The following is a 17,004-nucleotide window of genomic DNA, read 5'->3' on the forward strand; positions in this document are numbered from 1 at the left end:
GTGCCTTTTCTCTCATTGTCTACTATAGACCTTTTTTCTTCCCTCCCTCTCCCTCACAGTTGTATAAAGGTCGGGGACAAGGAGTGTTTCTTCCACCCGGGTTTCAGACTAATTCTCCACACTAAGTTGGCCAATCCTCACTACAAGCCGGAAATTCAAGCCCAGACCACCCTCATTAATTTTACAGTTACCAGGGATGGGTTAGAGGACCAGCTGCTGGCCCAGGTGGTCAACCAGGAGAGACCAGACCTTGAACACCTCAAGGTGAGCTAAATCTGTTGTCAGGTTTATTTCCCTTTTTAAGTTGGTGCTTTATTTGTCTTTCCATCTTACAGCTCAGTCCCTTTGTGCTGTTGCCTTTTGAATTTTGTTACAGTTCTCGACTATGTATTTTATGTTAACAGAGCTAGTATCTATGGTGCTGTGATTGTCCAACTCTGTCAGCTCTATTATTGTAAAAAATCATCTATATGCAATAGTTACCAAAACCTTCAAGCAGCTGCCTGTAATGAAACAGTGTGTTTGTTTTAACATTCTGCAGAGTGAACTGACCAAACAGCAGAATATGTTCAAGATTGAGCTTAAACTTCTGGAGGATGAACTGCTAACCAGGTTGTCTGCTGCAGAAAGTAACTTCCTAGGTGATAATGTGCTGGTGGAGAAACTCGAGACCACCAAGCACACTGCTGCTGAGATTGAGATGAAGGTACTGTAACAGGGTTAGTGTGGTGTTTGGTTTTCCTGGTCTAGAAGGAATATTTTATTTTACTTTTATGTTTTACCTAATTCATTCAGCTCACTAGCATATTCCCTTTATATTTCTTTGTACAGTCTGCAGTCTGTTTGTTCAGTCTCTTTTGTCATTTTGTCTGCTTTACATCTCTCCTTCTCAGGTCCTGGAAGCCAAAGTTAATGAGGTGAAGATAAATGAAGCCAGAGAACACTATCGTCCAGTTGCAATCAGAGCATCACTGCTCTACTTTATCATGAATGATCTTAACAAGATCAATCCCATGTATCAGTTCAGCCTAAAGGTAAACAAATTTAAGAATTATGCAACTTACTGTAGCAGCAGATACTCATACTGTATTTTAACTGTATTGTAGCTAAAGTATTTTAATAGTTATTATTATTAGTAGTAGTAGTAGTAGTAGTAGCAGTAGTATAAAAAAACCTAAGCAAAAGTTAATGAAAAACAAAATCCAAATTTATTCTCACTCCTGTCTTTAGGCCTTTAACGTGGTTTTCCACAAAGCAGTGGACATAGCAGAAACCTGTGTTGATGTGAAGAGCAGAGTAAATACACTTATAGACTGTGTTACTTACTCTACCTTCAACTACATCAGCCGGGGACTGTTTGAGAGAGACAAACTGACCTTTACCGCACAGCTAGCCTTCCAGGTTTGTATCTATCTGTAGTCCATGTTAGACAGAATGGGTTTTGGCCCTGACCCTCGTCTCTCTCTTCCAGTTGCTCCTGATGAGTAAGGAGATAGATATTCGAGAGCTAGACTTCCTGTTACGTTTTAACATTGACCACAGCTACGTCAGCTCCCTGGACTTCCTGTCCAACTCAGCATGGAGTGCCATCAAGGTAATAGCGTGCGAACACACACAAGAGTTATTTTTGCTTGCTCACAAGAAAAAGATTACACTATAAATCTCTGCCTGCTTCTCCTTGTCTTTGCACAGGTTATGAGCTTCACTGATGAGTTTCGTGGTCTGGATCGAGACATTGAGGGCTCTCCCAAACGCTGGAGGAAGATTGTGGAGTCAGAGTGTCCAGAGAAAGAGAAGTTTCCTCAGGAGTGGAAAGGAAAAAGCCCCCTGCAGAAACTCATCATGATGAGAGCCCTAAGACCAGACCGCATGACCTATGCTCTTAAGTGAGGAGGATTTTTAATTTTTTCTGTTACAGACAACCAACTTGTTTTGGAATGTGTTCATAGCTGCATAGTTTTCAGGTATTCTCTTTTCTGTCACTTTTTTATAAAACCACTTTATTTCTACTCTTTTTGTTGGCGTATTATAGGACCTTTGTCGAAGAGAAGCTTGGGGTGAAGTACACAGAAGGCCGAAAAACTGAATTTGCAAAGTCCTTTCGAGAAAGTGGTCCAGCCTCTCCGGTGTTCTTCATCCTCTCCCCTGGAGTGGACCCACTTAAAGATGTGGAATCACTGGGTAGCGTGCACAAAGACAGTACTTATTCTTTACTAATGCAGTGTGATAATTCAGTGATGAACAAATGCCCCTGTGTGAGAATTTAAACAATTTTGTACAGTAATGTGACGTAATCACTGTAAAATGATTAAATGAAATGTTTGTGTAACGTATGTACACCTTACTGTATGCATAGGAAAAGCAATACACATTTTAAGGAGAAGTAACCTATTGTACACCTATTTTGGCGGTTGAGGTCTTTTAGTCTGTGTCAACATATAAGAACATTTCCACTCTGTTCTTTCCAGGAAGGAAGCTGGGTTTCACTATCGACCTTGGTAAGCTACACAACGTGTCCTTGGGTCAGGGCCAGGAAGCTGTGGCTGAGGTTGCCATGGAGAAGGCTGCTAAGGAGGGCCACTGGGTAATCTTGCAGGTCTGAATGAAAGAAAGATGAGTTTACTCTGAATGTTTAGATAGATGAAACCAATGTTTTATTGATGAATTAGTTTCATTTTAAATTGTTTATGAATTATAGATAACTCTTGGGAAATGTATCACTGAAACCACTTATGCTCTTTTAACCATGCTGCAGTGATTATACTATCCACCTCTGTATTAAACTGAATGGGATCATATTGTTTGTCTTTCCAAAAATTGTTATACATGAAGTGTAACATATTTGATTGATGTGTGCTTTTTTTCCCTTACAGAATATCCACTTGGTTGCCCGATGGCTAGGATCACTTGAGAAGCTCCTGGAGCGCTGCTGTGAAGGCAGTCATCCTGATTACAGAGTGTTTATGAGTGCTGAGCCAGCACCAACACCCCAGGAGCACATTATTCCACAGGTAGGGACACAATAAACAGGCAGTAAGGTTATCTTAATTACATCTTTAATGAGTGTATGCTCCCATTTTTTTTTTCTGCGCCTTGCTGCCACCGTGCTCATCACCAGTTCCACCATTAAATAGTGGAACTAAATACAGATCCAAAACTTTCTTAAATGTTTTACTCAGGGCATTCTGGAAAACGCTATCAAGATCACCAATGAACCTCCCACTGGCATGCATGCTAATTTACATGCAGCTCTGGATAACTTTGACCAGGTGAGCAATTATAGTCGTTTTTGTGCTCATATTTCATTTCTTTTCATTTGTTTTATTCATTTGTTTGTTGGCCACTCTTTAGGGCATCCTGGACCAGTGCAGCCGTGAGCAGGAGTTTAAGACCATCCTCTTTTCTTTGTGTTACTTCCATGCTTGTGTGGCAGAGAGGAGGAAGTTTGGTCCTCAGGGTTGGAACAGGAAATACCCTTTCAACACTGGAGACCTGACAATATCAGTTGATGTGCTCTACAACTATCTGGAAGCTAATGCACAGGTGGGATGTGCTGCTTGTGTTATGATCGAGATGATGCATACTCGACTGACAAGTAGTAATGTGATAAGCAGGAGCATTGTGAAAACATGATGTGGGTGACTAAGATTGTGTTTATGATTTTTATAATGATTTAATGATGCAGGTTCCATGGGAGGACCTGAGGTATTTGTTTGGGGAGATCATGTATGGAGGACACATCACAGATGACTGGGATAGACGGCTCTGCAGAACTTATCTGGAAGAATACATGCAGCCCAACCAGGTTTGGATGTGTACTTGTGTGAAGAGAAACAGCACAGGAGAAACAAAAATTGCTGCAACTTTAACTGGGGAGCTGTGGGGAGTGTGTGTGTGTGTGTGCGTGCGTGCGCGCGCACGCGCATGTGTAGACCTAACCTTAACCCACAAAACCAGACTTAAGTATCTGCTCCATTTAGCAGCAATAGCATATTTCAGAATTAAACTATGTTAGGAACATAGATTTTTTTGCAACCTGGACTATGACGCTTATGTTTTGTACTTTGACTCACTGTGTTAAATCTGAAGCTAAAGGCTCCATTTTATCTAGTTTGACCGAAAGCTTGCTTTGGCTCCTGGGTTTGTCGTCCCCTCCAACCTGGACTATCAGGCGAGTAGAACAAATATATTTGTGGCAGATTATTCAAACAATGTCGACTCAGTACAAATAAAGGTGCACAGTTCAATTCCCACAAGAATAGTTTATATACTAAATATATTTTAATAGATGGCATTAACCATCGTCTTACTGCTCATCTCCAGGGCTACCATCATTTTATAGATGAGATGCTGCCCAATGAGAGCCCAGTGCATTATGGGTTGCACCCCAATGCAGAAATTGAATTCCTAACAGTGACATCAGATAATCTTTTCCACACCCTTCTGGAGCTGCAGTCTCCTGATTCTGTGATGGGAGAGGGAGCCTCTCAGACACTGGAGGAGAAGGTAGCCACACACACACTTCTTTCTTTAGGCCTACTTTTCCCCTCCACAGGATATGAGACATTTTTTATGGCAGAATGACATAAAGTCGAAGCCTAGCAAACAAAACTGTGTCTCTAATTCTTACATACACAAGCTGGTGAGAAGGTAACTTCCCTTCCTACAGGCTAATTGTGGACTTACTTCTCCAACTTACAGGTAAAAACAATTTTAGATGAAGTCTTGGAAAAGCTACCAGAGGAGTACAATATGTCTGACATCACCTCTAAGACAGCTGAGCGGTCCCCATATATCCTGGTCTGCTTCCAGGAATGTGAGCGCATGAACATGCTTATCTCTGAGATGCGACGCTCACTCAAGGAGCTTGATCTGGGACTCAAGGTACTGCATGCCTCTACTCTGTGATTGTTTTTTTGAGTTGCAGTCCTTGACATCCTTAACCTGACGTTTGTGTAGCCTCGATGTTCTACTGCAGCACTGTTGCTAGTACCAGTGTTTCCCAAAATTACGGGTCCTGTAATGCCTATTATCTAAGAAACAATAAAACCTTAATTTTTTTTGCATGCACTAGTTCAGTCGGATGTTAGGGATTCTCTCACAGTGTAACACAGGTCTGCTATCTATCCTGCTGATTTTCTTCATCTGTGCAGGTGGCATATACACAAGTGTAAAACAATGTCACTGATGTTTAAAAGCTACACAGGGCTTTCACAACATATGTATTCACAGTGATGCAAAAGTTACATGTCTGTCAAAGGGTGAACTGGCCATTTCCTCTGAGATGGAGAAGCTGCAAACAGCATTGTTCTTTGACAATGTCCCTGACACCTGGACCAAGCTGGCCTACCCCTCCACTTACAGCCTGTCAATATGGTGTGTGGACATGTCTGTGTGATTTGAGTCATGATTTACAATGTTGTTATATTTTTTTATCTAAGGAATAGTATTTAGCTCCTGGAAATAAAGTTACATTTTTATTAAAATGGGCATAATGTACACATACAAATGCATAATAATGTTCCAAATAATAGGAACTGTCTTGGTACACCAAGTTTTATAAAATGCTAATGTGTGTGTGTCAGGTATAATGATGTGTTACAACGTTGTAAAGAATTGGACAGCTGGACTCAGGACCTGTCTCTACCAAGTGTTGTCTGGTTATCTGGACTTTTCAACCCACAGTCCTTTCTCACTGGTACAAACACATTTGTGCATCAGAAAAATAAAAAAAGACCAAAAAGGGCATGCTGTATCTTTCTATTTTATTAATGCTCCTGTCGAGTTGTTCTCTTACTCATTTTCCTCTGCCTCATCAATACCCAATGTGATCTTGTTGTTCAGCGGTCATGCAGTCTCTGGCAAGAAAAAATGAGTGGCCCCTGGATAAGGTGAATCTGACAGTGGATGTGACCAAGAAATTTAAGGAAGAGTTCAACCAGCCTGCCAGGGAGGGTGCATACATCTATGGACTCTACATGGAAGGTAGTTAGATTACTAATGGCAGCTTTTTGCCCTTGGCCCTCATTCTGTAACTTCAGCAGTGTCTGATTCTCCTTCTTTGAACCAATTCAAACTCTTTTAATATCATTTCCCTGTTTTGTTTTGTTTTTCTTTTCTTCACCCATGTTTTTCTACAGGTGCAAGGTGGGACACTCAGGTTGGTGTGATCACTGAGGCCCGTCTCAAGGAACTAACCCCTGCCATGCCTGTCATCTCGGTCCGAGCTGTGCCCAATGACCGTCAAGATACTAGGAACATCTATCAGTGCCCACTTTATAAGACCAAGATCAGAGGACCCACTTATGTATGGACTTTTTGTCTCAAAACTAGGGAGAGGCCGGCTAAGTGGGTGCTGGCTGGAGTGGCGCTGCTCCTCAGTGTGTGAGAGGTAGTTTAGAGGTCGTGGTTCTAGCTTTATTTTAAAGTCATAAAAGGCTTGTACCATGTGATACCACCTTTATCTCTTTTTGTCCAGTTTGCACTTAACCTTTCTGCCGTTTGCACAAAACTGTAAAACTGACTAATTTAAATATAATAACTTTTATGGAAATACAGTATAGGCTATAATGCTAACAGAATATAATCATAGATCAATAGAATCCATTTCTTCTCATTTTATTGAAAAATGGTAAAATATACAGAAATGCCAAAATTTCACACACTAAATCACAGAACTGATAAAACTTGTTCTGAACAAATCCCATTTACTACAACATACACTATAAGCAGGAACACAACGGTTTCAGATAATGCCTCATTAGAGGGGCATTCAGGTGGGGTATTTTCTAACACTTACAGTATGTTATGCATTTTATTAGCACACTATAATACACAGGTGAGGTCATTCTGACAACCTGTCTTTTTGCGCCTTCCTACTTCACAGTAAACATGGGTGTAGTTACTAATCGTTCAATAAAAGAATCACAATAGAAATGTGTGTATACCAGCTTCTTTTTAACTGAAGATTCTAATGCACATAACTGTATGTGCGAACATCAAAAACTTTCGAATGTTTGGCCTGTGTGTGTGTGTGTGTGTGTGTGTGTGTGTTAATGAGTTTTCTACTCAATGTCAGACCAGTCGAGCTCCATCATGTCCATGGCTGCAGTAGCCATGTTGATCTTGGTTCCATGCCGCACACTGCAGCTCTTCACAGAGTTCTGATTGGAAGAAGCACGCATGCTCACCTGCACCCCGGAGTGGCCAATGACACCCACCTCACCTCTAATCTTTTGGCTGATGGCTTCACTGAGGTCACCCCTGACTTCCTGGACGGTGACTCCCGTGTTATTTCTGCGACCCCTGACCCCCACATCACTTCTGACTCCGTGCCCTACAACCTTTATGATGTCACCCATGTTCATGTTCATGTCCATGTCACCTAATCTCTCCTTGTCCCCCATCTCATCTATATCTAAAGACAGCATGTCCCCCAAACTTCCATGGAGACCCTTGAACATGGTTGGGAGCCGCCCTCCTTCTATTCCTCCCTCATTAAGTCTGTCTCCCAATTTTTCTATCTCCCATTCTCCCTCTGCCTCCTTTTCACCTTCGGCCTCTCCAAACCCACCTGAATATCCTCGGACTATAGTGGTCACCCTGCTCCTCTGCATCCCACCTCTCTCCCTATCCCCCTCCTCCCATGTCCTCTCTTCTCTTTCTACTCTGCCCCCAGGGAAGCTCCTTAGTGTCACCTGTACCCTTCCTCCCTCCAAACTCCCACTATCATCTCTCTCCCTCTGACCCCAGCCTTTCTCCTCCAGGGTTCCTTCCTCTTCCTCATCTTCCTCTCCAAATCTGTCTTGCAACCCTCGGAGTATGGCGTGCAGCCTTCCACTGTCAAGTGAACCCATCCCTCTTTCCAGCACCATGCTGTTCCCCCTCTCTGTGTCTCCGTTACTGAGGGTGCGGAGGAGGCAGCTGACACCAGCACTGCTGAGCCCTGTACTGTTGGAGTCCTGAGAGTGTGAGCGGAAGAAAGAACCGGAGGAACCAATGGACATCGGTGGAAAGAACTGGTAAAATTAGAGAGACAAAGAAAAGGAAAATTATAAAAATGTCTAATAATTATAAGATAATTGACATTTATCTACTTCTACTCACTGGTGAGATGTTTGTGCGCTCCATGAGTAGGGAAGTCGGACTTGGGGTCATGTTGGACCTCTCCATCAGCCTCTCCTCCCACAGTCTGAGCCTTCTCTCTCGCTCCTCCAGCTCCTTCTCTTTTGAGTAAAGCTCCCTCTCCAGCTTCTGAAGACGCTCCAGAGTTGACTCAATTTCACACCTGTAATTTGTGCCCACACAAACAGAATATTGACCATATATAGGTACTGCAAGCGGATGTAGCCTACATTTTTAAAGCAGCCTTACTGCAGCGTCTAGAGAACACAAGAAAAGTTTATTTGAAAAAGTTGGCCTCAGGATGAAACTGATCAGAGTTCTGCAGCTCCAACGGGTAATGGTGTTCTAAATCAGTGCCACATAAAATTAAACAACACAGCTTTATTTCTCAGAGAATCACATTTGTGTAAATGTGTTCCACTTTGACCAGTTCAGAAGTACTACAGTATGTAATATAAAGCTGTCACGAGGATCTTCCTGCAGTACTGTCTGCAGCCACAAGAGGTCAGTGAGGGATTTAGTGATTGTCTGAGAACCTGCATTCTGAAACACAATCAACTCTCAGCAGCTAAATCTAGACAGAGCTGACGCACAACCATACCTCCTCCTGTGTTCCTTTCATACCTCCCTATTCATTCATCCCGCCCCTCCACCTCCCTCACTATGCCTCCCTTCTTCTCCTCCCCTCCACTTGTCCAACTTTTTCCACCTATAACTCGAACTCCACTCAGAATTTATTGTCTTTCTGTATTCTTGTTAAATATGCACAGAATCTTGCACCTTCTCTCGCCCTGTGTCACCCCGCTCATCTGTTCACTCTTGTTTCCCCATTATACTTGCTGTTTTCTCTCTTGCAATGTTTCAGATTTCACATGCACACAACAGATTTCTGTTCCTCTCTAAACTCCTCCTCTTCCTTGGTTCAGACTTGATTTCTCCACTACCTCTCCCTCACTGACTCTCCCCTGTTGTGAAGCGAGGGCAGAGTGGAGGAGTAGAGGAATCTCTTCCATGGACACTTTCCAGAGAGCTTATTATAGACTGAAGCAGAGTACAGGGTCACACATTCAACTTCTCTCCTGAGCTTTACAGTCCACAGAACTGTGTATGTAGGGGTATTTGTGTACATGCTTGTGTGACTTGTGTGCCAAATGTAAGGGCATGCATACTGACTTTAGAGTCCATTAAACCAAAGCTAAGTTTTTATCGTATACAAAGTAAAGAAAATACCCCATGCTACACACTGTAGTTTCTTTTGTATGTCTACAAACTGTGTGTGTGTGTGTGTGTATATACCTCCACTGGTCCTTATTATGTAGGAAAGAGTTACACTGTTCTGGTAGTCTACTGTCATTGGCCATGGTCTCCAGCATTGTCAGCACCTGCTTGAACTGTGGACGCTCCTGTATGTACAAACAAGAACACACAAACCACCTTTCATCCCTAATTTTACGGTCTTTAAAAGTGAGGCAGAAATCACTCTATCTTGTTTACCTTGGGCTCTGCTTGCCAACACTTCCTCATCAGCTCTGCAAAACTTGGTGGACAGCTGCTAGGGATGGTCAATCTCTAGATATCCACACATAAATGAAGCAGAAAGCTTTATGCTTTTACAGAAAAGACATTACTGACACATTGTTTATGCAACAGTTAAAGCTACTATCACTAAAGTGTCTTCAAATCTTATTAAGTATTTAATCTGCATCATGCTGATGTTTCATAGGTATAATGTTTATCATCTTAGTTTATAATACTAGAAAGCTAACTCTTGCTAATGAGCACTAAACTCAAAGTACAGCTGATGGGAGCATATAAATTATTGAACAAATTAAATGTAGTACATTTCATGCCATATACATTAAAGCAAAGCAAAATAATGCTTTTAACAGTTTATTATTCATATTCAGCTTATGTGCCTTATCAGGACTGTGTGTGTGTGTTTATCAAAATTGAATGTCAGTGGCCTGGAAACCATGCAGCTGCCAACTTCTATTGAATGAATGAATCAAATGTTGGTAAATGCCATTTGGACAAGATGTCAATTTTTCCAGTGGAATCCCAGAATACTTGACACAGCTTTATTAGTATATAAATAGTAAAAAGCTGATTGAGAAAATGTGTTTTGTAGCACTATTCCAGGAATACATGCACAATACAAGCAGCTGTTAAAAAGGCAGTTTTCAGTTTTTATAGACTTGACATTTTACGACGAACTGTGGTCTAATATATTTAATCATCTGTAGAATTTTAAATGTAACCCAAACTGTTTGTGACATAATATAGGACAATCTGGAAACATCGAGCTCTGTGTTTACCGTAGCTTTCAGTAATATGTAAACTCCAGCACAATGGCACTGGGATAAGTTTCCTACATTAAAGATTGCCTCGCCTCAGCAAAGGTCTGAATGAGCCCAGACAGCTTCATAATACTGTGCGGTAAATGGAAACGGTTTCTCTGGGGATTAATCCTAAAATACCACCAACTCTGAGTGGAGAGAGGGCAAGTTAGAGGGTCAGGAAGAGAGGTATAGCAATGAAGGGGAAAATCAGAGACTGGGAAAGGAAAAGACAGAGTGAGTGAGTTATTTAGGGAGAGTATTTGGAGATTAGCCAATAGCTACGCAGGAATCATATTCTCAGTTGTTTGTTGTTCAGTGTCTGTGAGTATGTAGCTGTTGGAGGGGATTCATAGATGTCAATAACTGAAACACATGCACTGTATAGCATCATCTCCTACCCCCTATAGACCGTGTTAATCAATCTAGCTCACTGAAACTTCTCTCTCTCTGTCTCTGTCTCGTAAAGACTTTAGCCTGGGGGGGGGGGGGGGGTCGTCTGGCAGAGCTTCACTGCTGTGTATCCAGGCCTTACAAGAGCAGAGAACTGACATCAGGCCTAAAAATACCCAACCTCAGCCTCATCAGCGCACAGTGGAAACCATGAGAGCATTGCATTGGTCCTTCAGCCTTCTCAAACTCTGGTGGGTCTACATTACATGATTGTAGTGTGTTTGGAGAGGAGTACTCACGTGTGTTTGTGTGAGTGTCCGTGTGTGTGTGTGTGTGTGTGTGTGGTTTACCTCTTGTTTCTCCACCACCAGCCACGCAACCTGCAGTCCTTCAAAGCCTTTGAAAGGAACCTCCCGAGTCAGCATTTCCCATAGCACCTGGCCACAGAACACACCGTGTTGGTTCATTCAGACGAGCAAAAGTCCTTTGATTTGCTCTAGTTCCAAATACTATGCATTTGTCTCCTATTTATTATTTTATCAATTTTCATTTATTTTTTTAAATCGTTATTTTGTACAGAAACTCTACATGGGCTACATATAATAGGTCCGTACTGGTGCGGTACCACGGTTTAACTCACCACACCATAGGAGTATGTGTCGCAGGTTTCAGACACAGGCAAACTCTGAATGACTTCAGGAGCCATCCAGGGAAACGTGCCCACCACCGTCATATGGGTGGTATGAGAGAGGAACTTGGATGCCCCGAAGTCACAAATCTGAAATCCAAACAAAGAAGAGCTCGTTGAAGGAGACACAAAATGACTGAATCAACATTACGCTGTATATGCAACTGATCATCGTTACAAACCTTGAGCACTTTGTCTGCTGTCATTACCACTGTGAAGGAAAGGACAGAGAGACCCATCAAAGCTTTGTGACATTACATATTGTAGTGATAGCAGTCCGTCCAAGAATTTGTGATGTTGGGATTGTAATAAATAATGACCTGTCGATTATGTGCAACCTGGCAATTAAAAATAAGAAAACATTGCAGCAAGCTATTTTTTTATTTTTTTTATTTTTATTTTTTTTTAGATAGGCTGTTGCAGGGTCAGGCATTTTAGGCCACAACAATACCTAAAATATCCTGGAAGGACTGTAATATACTATGGCTTTAAGGCAGATAACAATGTTTGTGCAAAAGTTGAGGAAGGAACATTTTAAGGGAGAACTCTGAATGTGATTTAGATCTGAGATTACCGTTCCGTGACTTGAGGTCTCTGTGAATGACTTTAACTGGAGCTTCTGCGTGAAGGTAATGCATCCCTGAAAGAAAGAGAAAACATTTAATACTGCAAGTTCTAAAAAGAAGTTCAACTTTGAATGTTTGTGATTGTTTATTAAATGTCCTTCTTACACAGAATTTGCTGTAGTTTTATTGTAACAGATCACATCGGTATATAATGGGCTCAGCTTGAGGTTTACACGGAAAAATACATCTAAATGCTAAGATGTTATAAATGCCCCAACATTAATGCAAAAGGTCAAAATACAAAGGGGTGTTTTCATATTAAATAGACAAATTTAGACTATAAATGAAAATAAATTGTACAATTAAAAGTGTACTGTAAGCCATCATTTGTGTTTCTATTATGTGTATTACAAAACCACTCTAGTGATATATTCAAGTGTTTTGTGCATTTTTACAGCTGCAATCGGCCAATGGGAGAAGCACTCTGGTGCCAAACATACACAAGTTAGAGAAAATAATTAAAAGGCAAATAGAAAGGTGAGTGCACTGCTGCATTATCTGTTTTGCACATGACAATACCAGTGCTGGCACCTCTGAGGCATTTGACTCCTGAGCCTAGAGGATAAAACCATGACGCAAGAATATTTTATCATTATTTATTCAGCAGTACCTTTGGCTATCTGTAAGGCCCATGTCATGATCTGCTCCATGTCCATCTCTTCACTCTGCTCACTGGACAGGTACTCATACAGAGACCCTCCACTAGCATATTCTGGAAGAAGTAACACATACAAATAGAGCTCAGGTAAAAAATATGAAGCCGTTTTTAAGTGAAATCCTTTCAGTGCTTATTATTTTAATAGCAGAGCAGTTAAAGTCAATCTAAAACATTACTAATTGGCGAGAAACATCACAAAGACCTCCACACAGAGAAGTCAGCTCAAATTAGTGGAAAACTTCACAACCTCCACCCTGACGGTCTAATCCTTTCACCTTTGCCATTTTCCTGTCATGTCCGGGAATTTAAAGAGACACGTGTGGCCTGGTGGGAAAAAAATAGAAAAAGCTCTCTCCTAAATTAAGAAATGTTACCTTGAATGTTACCTCTTGAACCAGTTATTAGTTCTGTCAACTTTATGGTTTTATTTCTATTTATTTATTTTTTAGTAACTAGAATTATTGGTGGACAAGCCGGCAGTGACATGTCCGTGCTTTATCTTATCCACATGACCCCATCCAGGAATACAACTACATCCAAACGTGCTGGTCTCAGTTACAGATGTCCTGCCAGGAAACGCAGCAAGAACCAGAATTCAGCGATAATTCAGGACACGCACACATAAACACATTGGTCATCGGAGCACGTGCTAACATATCTCCAAGTATTAGATCTTGGATCAAATACACACTAATAAAGCTAAAATACGCACGCTTGTGTACTTTGATATAAGAGGACAGACTGACCCTTTCAGTCCTTACTCTGAACTTTGACATCCCCTTAACCTTATGGTATTTATATCCATTAGGCCTCAACCTCAGCGTCAAACATATTAATAAAAGTCCTGTTGTAGAGCACTTGTTTAAACAACAGCCCTTATTTCTAACTACTTCCACGTGTTTAGGTTTCATGTTCTTCTGAGGACATCTGAGAGGATACATTATTCACTCACAAACTCTCTCACACAGTCTGACCTGTGACAATGCCATAGTTGGGAGATTCCAGCACGGCTCCATAAAACTGAATGATGTTCTTATGACTGAGGACACTGAGAATCTCAGCCTGGACGAGGAGACAAGAAAAACAGAAACAGAGATATGAAAGACTTCATTAGATGCCTCACTCACTTTTCCTTTTATCTGATTTCATCCACCAAAGAAAAAAAAAAGTCATTCCTATAACGCTAAAAGTTAGAGTTTCATTGTTCGAGCGTTGGCCTGTTATCAGATTAGTGTTCTGGAAGCCTGAACCTCTCTCAAACCCCAGGGTTGACTCTCTGAGCAGAGACCTTCCACACCACGGTGACAAACATGCCATTTATGTGCAGTGACATGTAGGTCATCACCTACGCATATGGAATATGTAACTGTTGCAACACAATAGTTATCAATTTTATGAGCTTGCATAAAATCAATAGAGTGATGAGATTTTCTAAAAAATAAACAGTTTCTTCTTTAAAAAGTGATCTGCTTGTATTTCCATTATTTTTTCTATGTGCGTTATCAAGTGCGTGTGTGTGCACACGTCTCCACATACTGGTTTAGATTTCTGAATGCTTTATTCAACCACAATTATGAGATACTACCATTACATTTCAGAGGGAGATAGATATTAAATACACAATAAGTACAAGTACTAACTAGTAGTTACTATTCAGATTGACACTGTTACAAAAAAACATACTGTACGTCTGTAAAATGAAGCATTATTATAGACTAAATTATATGAAATCAGTTATGTTAGACAACTGCTACATCAGATTATCACTTACATACTACTATTATACATAGTTGAATGTTAATGGGCACTGAAAGATTGGTACATTTAAGGTACATTTTTAATGCCAAACTCACTTGTAAGTGTAACTTAAAATGTAGCATTACTGTTTAGTACGTTATTTAAGTCTTTTTTTTTCCTGTGTGAATGTAGGGCTTTGGGCAAATGTCCATGATGTGTTGAAATATGATTTAAATGCATTTGTCCATTTAACATGAAGTGTTTCAAGAAACAACCCACAAAGGAGCCACTAAGCTGCAGTTCTAAATCATCCATCACTTTGTATTTACACTAGAAATGCACAAACAGTTTTATGCATGTCTGTCCTCCCTGCATGTGTCTGTAGGTGGCTGTGAGAAATTGAGAGTAAGAGAAATAAGTCAAACAAAAGATCCAACTCCATTCCTGTGTAGTAGGATGTAGTTGGCCCAAGTGCATTTTATAGGATTAAAGTAAACTCGGGCCTGCTTTGCATAGCCGCCTACAGAATTAACATTATATCTCATTCTAAGGTGGTCGCTCTAACTTCCTGACACTCGGCGATCAACCTCTATCTGTCCTGTAACATGGAGGAAATTGTCACTGGGGTCATCTTAATAAAGAAGCCCAAAGGCTTGAACTGCAGCGTATGGAGCCACAGCTGACCACACACCTTACTCTGACAATGGGAGGAACAGGGGAGTGCTGGCATAAACATAATTGCTTTATCCACAAAGGAGTTGGAAGGAGGAGGAGGGGGGCAATGAGAGGTATGTTTAAGATAAACACAGAAAGGAGGGGGGGGGGGGATTGAGTTCAAAGAGGGTCTGGGAAATTGGTGGAAACTGATTCATGTTGAAGTTTAAAGAAGTATTGTGCCACAGAGGAGAAACCAGAACTGGGTTAATAAGTTTGTGTGACTCTACAGTGAAATTGTTCTGCATGTGCGTCTTCTCCTTACCTCTTTATCAATCTTCAGAAGCTTCTTCACAGCAACTTCCTTGTCCTGAGATATCCAGAGGGCCCTGTAGACACTCCCAAAGCTGCCTCCTCCACAGTTCTCATAGAAAAGCAGGTCCTCATGCTTTATCTGCACAAACGACGAGCCAGGGGACGACATGGCATAATGACTCACAAATACGCAAACACACACATATACACACACAGCCCAAAAACAAGCAGGCTCAGCTACCAACACACTGCCCTAATAGTGTACAAGTCCCAGAGCAGCACGGAGGGAGTGGAGGATTTTAAAAAAAAAAGAGACATGGAATAGTTTCCTCGACAGGGTTGGAGTTGATGTTGTCAGTCAGCAGAACAGATTGTCAGAGAGGAGATACCAGAAAGTGCTGGAAAGAGAGAGAGAGACGTTTGCGCCCAGTGAGTCAGGAAAAGTCCAAGCCTCACAATCACTACTAGACAAGGTATCACATTGCCTGATAGTGGTGATCCAGTGTAACTGCAGCAAAGAGCAGCCAGACACACACACACACACACACACACACTCAGTGAGAATGAAGGGGTGTGTGTCCAAGTGTGTGTTAAAGTTACAGTTCACAGTGTGTGCAGTCTGCCTGTAGCAGACGCCCTGTTCAAATATGGTCAGTGGCATCCAGGGAATTCCTTCTTCCTGTATATCTGGGGCTATATAAATCTGTCCATACACTACACACACACACACACACACACACACACACACACACACACACACACACACACACACACACACACACACACACCAAGACAGAGATATACATGCTGTAGTGTATAGCGTGTCAGGCATAGTAAATCAGTTAGCAACGAGGCTGATTTCCACAGATACCTAAATCCATCTCTCACACATAAAAACACACACACACACATACACCAGAGCAGGGGACAGTGTGTTACTCAACCTAACAGGAATGACCCAGTGACATCATCAAGCAGGATAGCGGTGCTGACATCACTGTGTAGGGACTGGTGAGATCAGCTACGGGAAGTTCGACACTTCTCAGTTGTTGACACTAATAAAATGCAAATGCAAACTTGAAGTGATACACTGACTAAATAAAGCACAACTACTGCTTTCAGATCTTAGAAGTTACAGTGAGTCATTACATGCAAGAGCACAAGTGATAAATTAAATATCCTTGATTTTTTTGGTGCTGTAGTAGGTAAAAAAAAAAAGTCTTACTTGGTAGCACTATAGAAGAGGTTGTAAAGAGAAGTTCAGAGCGGTTCTTCTAATGGGCCTCAAGTGTTCTCAGCAATCACATCATAATATCTGCACCTCTGACTTTCAGGGTGATGCTAGAAGAAAAGTGTGGTTCCAAGACCAGAAACAGAATAAACAAATATCTGCTGCATGTTTCTGTGCAATCTGATTATTAGTTTCCTAATTATTAGTAAACCTAATAATTTGTGTGACAAATTTATCCCAGC

General features: G+C 41.3%; 2 protein-coding genes across 2 annotated transcripts in view; one reads left to right on the forward strand and one right to left on the reverse strand.

Moving 5' to 3' along the window:
• The window catches only part of LOC137098292 (dynein axonemal heavy chain 11-like), a 37,443-nt gene extending 30,573 nt beyond the window's left edge, over positions 1–6,870 (forward strand). The window contains 19 exon segments of the mRNA XM_067474395.1: positions 60–264; positions 542–706; positions 894–1,034; positions 1,231–1,401; positions 1,472–1,594; positions 1,693–1,886; positions 2,033–2,181; positions 2,469–2,596; positions 2,874–3,011; positions 3,180–3,269; positions 3,352–3,543; positions 3,686–3,805; positions 4,112–4,171; positions 4,324–4,506; positions 4,702–4,884; positions 5,261–5,376; positions 5,586–5,698; positions 5,845–5,985; positions 6,141–6,870. Of these exon segments, the coding sequence (XP_067330496.1) occupies positions 60–264; positions 542–706; positions 894–1,034; positions 1,231–1,401; positions 1,472–1,594; positions 1,693–1,886; positions 2,033–2,181; positions 2,469–2,596; positions 2,874–3,011; positions 3,180–3,269; positions 3,352–3,543; positions 3,686–3,805; positions 4,112–4,171; positions 4,324–4,506; positions 4,702–4,884; positions 5,261–5,376; positions 5,586–5,698; positions 5,845–5,985; positions 6,141–6,388 (2,860 nt within the window). The 3' untranslated portion in view covers positions 6,389–6,870.
• Positions 6,871–7,030: 160 nt separating this feature from the next.
• LOC137098295 (mitogen-activated protein kinase kinase kinase 20-like) lies at positions 7,031–16,003 on the reverse strand. The gene is made up of 11 exons (XM_067474399.1): positions 15,542–16,003; positions 13,800–13,887; positions 12,778–12,879; positions 12,116–12,181; positions 11,724–11,752; positions 11,494–11,631; positions 11,204–11,290; positions 9,619–9,693; positions 9,421–9,527; positions 8,107–8,287; positions 7,031–8,018 (listed from the first exon to the last, which is right to left on the reverse strand). The coding sequence occupies exons 1-11, from the start codon at positions 15,698–15,700 to the stop codon at positions 7,065–7,067; spliced, it is 1,986 nt and encodes a 661-aa protein (XP_067330500.1). The 5' UTR covers positions 15,701–16,003; the 3' UTR covers positions 7,031–7,064.
• Positions 16,004–17,004: the final 1,001 nt, after the last annotated feature.

Source organism: Channa argus, chromosome 14 (assembly GCF_033026475.1).
Source record: "Channa argus isolate prfri chromosome 14, Channa argus male v1.0, whole genome shotgun sequence".
Taxonomy (NCBI): domain Eukaryota; kingdom Metazoa; phylum Chordata; class Actinopteri; order Anabantiformes; family Channidae; genus Channa; species Channa argus.